General features: G+C 36.8%; 1 protein-coding gene across 1 annotated transcript in view; it reads left to right on the top strand.

Moving 5' to 3' along the window:
• The first annotated feature begins 1,948 nt into the window (after nt 1–1,948).
• The window catches only part of LOC115628128 (dolichyl-diphosphooligosaccharide--protein glycosyltransferase subunit STT3B), a 67,470-nt gene continuing 62,757 nt past the window's right edge, over nt 1,949–6,661 (top strand). The window contains exons 1-2 of the mRNA XM_030524108.1: nt 1,949–3,395; nt 5,286–5,476. Of these exons, the coding sequence (XP_030379968.1) occupies nt 2,004–3,395; nt 5,286–5,476 (1,583 nt within the window). The 5' untranslated portion in view covers nt 1,949–2,003. The remainder of the gene's footprint in view (nt 3,396–5,285; nt 5,477–6,661) is intronic.

Raw genomic sequence — 6,661 nt, 5'->3', positions numbered from 1 at the left:
ATAGAATACACACATAACGCATCTTTGTGGAAAATTTGGTGTCTCTATCTCTTATAGTCTCTGAGATCCAGGTGTTCATACGGACGGACAGACAGACAGACAGGGCTAGATCGACTCGTCTTGTCACGCTGATCAATAATATATATACTTTGTGGGGTCTGCCACGCCTCCTTCTGCCTGTTACATTTTTCAGCTCCCGCAAACCTAATATATTCTTGTACATTTCATGTACAGAGTATAAAAAAGAAAATTTACAAAATCTAAAAACTATATCTTTTAAAATATAAATAAATATTGCCCTACGAAAAACATATCAAATAACCGCTCAGTAGCGTACAAAAAAAAATCTTTTTTAGTAATATGTAATTGCGCTTCCAATGCCCTACTTCTCGAAAATTGCATTAATAAAAGAATAAATAATCAGACGTCTAGTTACGGCTGTGCTGGTGCAATAAAAAAAACCCGCGCTGGAAAAAGAGCGCACAAACAAAAAAACAACGGGAACCAAAACTGGAGCGCACAAATGCGAGAATTACGAATTCTTAAAATGTTTTCGCTCTGATTTAAAGCGCCTCTGCCGAATAAAGGAAAGCAGCGACCCCCGTCGACGTTTGGTCGCCACAGCCCTCCCTAGCTAATACGGGAGCTTGCTGGTGTAGAGCGGACGGGAAAGCTAGCCTGGAAGTAGGTTGTTCTCTTCTTCTGTTTGCCTATTCCTCCTTCTGGGCACTGCGGCCGATCGAATTGATATGCAAGGCAAAGTTTGTTGTATTAAACAGGTAATCCAGGCCCTGCAAATTAAATTAATGCCTATAGGACTACCTAAAAACTTGTTGCAAAAAAATTTTTTTTTTAAATTCCGCAATCTATATATTATCACTTACCCTAATCTAATTTCAATTTTTCGTCTTCAAATATTTAAATGGGCTTTAATGCATTCACACAAACAAATAATAAAACATTTTAATTTTTTTCTTTGCACAATTTCTTAATGTTTTTTTATAATTTTTTCCTCTTTTAAAATTCACAAGGATATCTTAAAAATTAAATAGAACATACACGCTACACTCGTTCGTGGAAGGCATATGTACATACACATGTGTGACGTGTGAAATTTTTATGTTGGTATGCATGTTTGTATATATTTCTGAATGAATGTTTTTTTTGACTATAAAAAATAAATAAATCATTTGCAAATACATAAACTTGTTACTAATATATTTTATACTATTGTAAAAACTATACGTATTGTTGGTTGTACCCATACCACTACAAATAATAAATAGGCAGTAAAGTCCCTTTAAATTACGTTGCAACGCGACGGATCCTTAAAAATATTATCAGGTACCACTGTGCAATCGTTGCCAAAACAGCTGGGTCAAGCTAAAACGGAGCCACGAACGAGCGCTAGGCTTCCGCAGCCTGGCTTGTACGACTGCTGCCAGCAGCGACCTACGACGATTTAGATTTTCTTTAAATTCTTGTTTCCCTTTGAATTCCTTTTAAAATTATGCTTTCGATTTTTTTTGCCAAACCACCGATGATTGTCAATATATCGCATTCAAAGGAACATCGGAAAAATCGTGTATCATTATCAAAACATCGACGACTTAAAAAAAGTGGATGTTTATTTTGCTACCCAATTTTCTGTAAGTAAGTTGTGCCTTTGATAAAAAGTTATCTGTGACAAATACTTGTGATTTTTGCGGTAGATTCTAATTTTATTTGTAGTGTCGAATTGTAGCAAATATATTAAGGTTTATATTTTAGAGAACAATATTATATTTGAATACTTGTTGGTTATGTCCTTTCGGTATTCAACGACCATTGACGCATTTTTTGGCAATATAAAATGCCTGTGATTTGAATTGTGATTGAGAATCTGTTCTTGTAACTAGTCACAGTTCCATTGCTTATCACTCTTCTCTAGTACATACGTGTAGCCGGTGTTCTTGTGTGATACGTGTCTATATTGCAGTAAAAAATTTTATGCTGCGTTTAAAATGAATCGGGGCCCAAAAATTTTAAGTAATAAGGTTGCTGGGTACAGTAGTCTTATAACTTTTGCAATTTTACTAATTGCATGGATTGCCGGATTTTCATCACGTCTTTTTGCCGTCATACGATTTGAGTCAATTATCCATGAATTTGATCCGTGGTTTAATTACCGGGCGACAGCATATATGGTACAACATGGATGGTATAAGTTCTTGAATTGGTTTGATGAGCGGGCCTGGTACCCCCTGGGCCGTATTGTCGGTGGAACGGTATACCCTGGATTGATGATAACTTCTGGCGGCATACATTACCTCTTGCACTTTCTCAATATTCCAGTTCATATTCGTGATATATGCGTATTTTTGGCACCAGTTTTTAGTGGTCTGACAGCAATTTCTACATATTTGTTGACAAAAGAGCTGTGGTCGCCCGGCGCTGGATTGTTTGCGGCTAGTTTTATAGCAATAGTGCCGGGCTACATTAGCCGTTCTGTGGCTGGATCCTATGATAATGAAGGCATCGCCATATTTGCACTTCAATTTACCTATTTTCTTTGGGTGCGATCTGTCAAAACTGGATCTGTGTTTTGGTCAGCTGGTGCTGCAATATCGTATTTTTACATGGTGTCGGCGTGGGGAGGATACGTATTCATAATCAATCTGATCCCTCTTCACGTATTTGTGCTGCTTATAATGGGCCGATACTCGCCCCGACTTCTTACAAGTTATAGCACTTTTTACATCCTTGGACTCCTCTTCTCCATGCAAATACCGTTTGTCGGATTTCAGCCAATACGAACAAGTGAACACATGGCTGCTTTAGGAGTCTTCGTGCTTCTTATGGCCGTTGCTACTCTGCGTCATTTACAGACTGTGTTATCGCGACATGAGTTCCGTAAACTCTTTGTCGTTGGTGGATTGGTAGCGGCGGCATTTGTGTTTGTAGCTGTAGTTGCGTTGACGATGATGGGAGTCATTGCACCCTGGAGTGGCCGATTCTACTCACTATGGGATACCGGCTATGCAAAAATCCACATTCCAATAATTGCATCAGTTTCGGAACATCAGCCCACCACATGGTTTTCATTTTTTTTTGACTTGCACATTCTTGTGTGCGCTTTTCCGGTTGGTGTTTGGTATTGCATTAAGCAAATCAATGACGAGAGAGTATTTGTAGTACTTTATGCCATCAGTGCTGTCTATTTTGCTGGTGTGATGGTTCGTTTAATGCTTACTCTGACACCAGTCGTGTGTATGCTTGCTGGAGTCGCGTTTTCGGGATTGTTGGATGTATTTTTGCAAGAAGATACTTCAAAGAAATTTGGGAATTCTGCATACTCTGTAACTGAAACTGATGAAAATGAAGATCCTACGGAAAAAAAAACCCTATACGATAAGGTAAATATGTATTTAAGCTAATTTTTAAAATAATCTTTATGAAAACCAATACCCTTTTAAATGCGTTTAAACAAATCATTTTTGAGCATAGATGTGGGTACCTCATAATTAGCTCAGCTTGGAGCATCCCTACTCTAGATTTTTTTTTTCGGGCTTTACGATATCTAACCGGTTATGACTTGGTAAAAACATGTTTCGATCCACCACGTTTTTTTTTCTCCCACTTTTCGTTGCAACAATCTATACGAACCTATTCCCTGCTCACTTCCACTGGTACAGATAATGTCATACTTTCAAATAAGAATTGAAAAAGGCACGGCCTACAACACAAAAGGAAATCTACTTATCAGCAAAGTCCTCAATATCCGATTTGCTTTCGATGTCGTTATAAACAAAAAAGCTTTTTCTATTAAGTTAAAATTAATTAAATAAATGTAGAGTTTCAAAACCCGTTTAATTCTATGCGTACTACTTGTATTTGTTGTACGACTTTATAAATCCGATAATTTGGTTTAGCTAAGTTAAAAATAAATAAGAAAGGACTGCTCGAGTAGAGCAGACCCAACTTCTAAAACCCTGTAAAAGAAATGTATGTGTGCAGTACAGAGTTGAGCGCAAACAGCAACAAGATCAACAGCTTTTGGCAGTGAATAGAGATAACATTTATGGCTATTTCATTTCCCGATTTTCCATTCGTATAATCGCCTATATCTATATACACGCTTAACGTGAGTTCAAATATCACGGAAGGCAAAATCGAACATTTTTTGTATTTTTTTTTTTTTTATCTTCTTCATTTTTTGTAGTTTCTATAATTATTCTACACATATGTACAGAGTATTTCAAAGTCGGGACACCCGACCTTAGCTTCCCTATTTGTTTTTTATACTCTGCAATATGCCTTATGTGTGTACGCTCTACGAGTTTGTAATTCTTGGAATTTCGAACTCAAATTTTGCAAGTATTCCCAGTTAGTGATTATGTGTCCGTATGCCAAGTTTCACTATTTAACAAAAAGTTATAGCCATAAATATATTTGCTGCCCAAGCACTGTCCGCAGCTATAATTGATGCTGGTCCTTTGGTTGACTGCAAACATGCTCACACAGAAACGAATAGACGCTCATAGACATTCATACACTCACATAGATGCAATTGCTATGTAAATGTGCAATTATACACCCTTTACGTGAGTTCGAATACCGAGAGAGGTAAAATCAATCAAAAATTTTTTTTTTAATTTTTTTAATTTCTATAATTTTTCTAAACATGTGTACACAGTATTTCAAAGTCGGGACACCCGACTTTCCTTTAGAAGGAAGCATCTCCGACCCCATAATGTATATATATTCTAAATCAGCATGACGAGAGAAATCGATCTAGACATGTCCTTCCGTCCGTCTGCCTGGATGAACGCAAAGATCTCAGAAACTATAAATGCTTTAATAACCTAAGTTGGTATCCAGATTCTCCTAGGTCTGAGAAAGGACGAGTTTATTTTATTTTTTAAATTTTCCCCCGCTACAGAATTTTGTCAATACCGTCCACATTTCAAAAGCTACCTTAACCAAACTTTGCATATGTATATAATAATCTACTTTTGTTTCAAATTTTATTTGATTAATTACAATAAAAGTTATTAGCGAACAATTTCACTCCGGTACTACGCCCACAAGCAGCAGCATCATATATATTTTTTAACAATAATTTTGTTTTGGGATTTATAATTTTTGTTTGTTTTTTATTTGGAAGTGGGTACAGAATATTTAAGAGTTGTCCCCGCTCGACTCCAGCATTCCTTTCTTGTTTTATATGTTCGACATTTTATTAAAGAAAATATTTTAATATCAACTTGTCCATGTATTTATATAATACTTTTTGTTATTTATAGGCCGGAAAATTAAAACACCGAACAAAACACGAAAATAATCATGAAAATGGAATAAGCTCTAACTTGAAAAGCGTCGTCATTTTGGCAATCTTAATGATTTTAATGATGTTTGCAGTACATTGCACCTGGGTCACGAGCAATGCTTATTCCAGTCCCTCTATAGTGCTGGCATTTCATAATAGTCAAGATGGGTAAGCATGTTGATTTTTACAAGCTAATGTCAATGTAGGAGTATGCACTATGCATTGTGGACCCTGGGAAATATGTATGTATACATTGTACCAAAACGGTAAAAGCGTATATTAGGTTAGTGTGAATGTTGTATAAGCAGAAGGAAGCGTGACATAAAGTATATATATTCTTGATCAGAATGATATGACGAATCAACGTAATAATGTCCGTCACAAGGATCGCAGAAACAATAACAGCTAGAAAAACTTAACTTCGTATTCAGATTCTTCTTCTTAATCTCTGTACATAAAATGTATAAGAGTATATTAGGCGTGGCAGACCGAAGAAAGTATATATATTCTTGATCAGCATGACGAGACGAGTCTATCTAGCCCTGTCTGTCAGTCTGTCCGTAAGAACACCTGGATCTCCGAGACTATAAGAGCTAGAGACACCAAATTTTGCACAAAGATGCCTTACGTACGCTGTGCAAGTTTGCTTTATTTTTTTCTCAGGTACTTACCTCCAGTTAGTAATTATAAGTCCAAATGCTAAGTTTCATCATGACAGGCCGACTTAACAGGAAGTTATAGCCATATATGTACATAAGGTCAAGTAGTGCTTTACTGCTTACTGCTTTGCTCAGACACACGAGACTTACACAGACACACACAAATACACACATACACGCATAATTATTCTACACATATGTACAGAGTATTTCAAAGTCGGGACACCCGACTTTAGCTTCTCTACTTGTTATGCCCTGTACCCGTAGGGTAAAAAGGGTATATTAGGTTTGTGCAAAGTATGTAACAGGCAGAAGGAAGCATCTCTGACCCCATAATGTATATATATTCTAAATCAGCATGACGAGTGAAATCGATCTAGACATGTCCTTCCGTCTGTCTGTCTGGATGAACGCCTGGATTTCGGATACGACTGACCGTACATAAACCAAACTTGGTAGGCAGTCGTTCCTAGCCCCTAGCCTATACGAGTTTATTTTACTTTTTTGAATTTTCCTCCCTTCCCTCGCTACATAATTTCTTCAATACCGTCCACAGTTCAAAAACTTCACATAATTTATGTATAATGTAGCGTTCTCTCTTGTTTACCCTATACATGAAATGTATATGTTTGTGCAACGTGAATGTAACAGACAGAAGCAGGCTTGGTGGACCTCCCAAAGTATATATACATAT

This window comes from Scaptodrosophila lebanonensis, unplaced genomic scaffold (genome assembly GCF_003285725.1).
Source record: "Scaptodrosophila lebanonensis strain 11010-0011.00,11010-0021.00 unplaced genomic scaffold, SlebRS2 tig00000101-arrow-pilon, whole genome shotgun sequence".
In the NCBI taxonomy this organism is placed as follows: domain Eukaryota; kingdom Metazoa; phylum Arthropoda; class Insecta; order Diptera; family Drosophilidae; genus Scaptodrosophila; species Scaptodrosophila lebanonensis.
The sequence above is the reverse complement of the archived record's forward strand: the minus strand, read 5'-3'. Positions and strand labels throughout refer to the sequence as shown.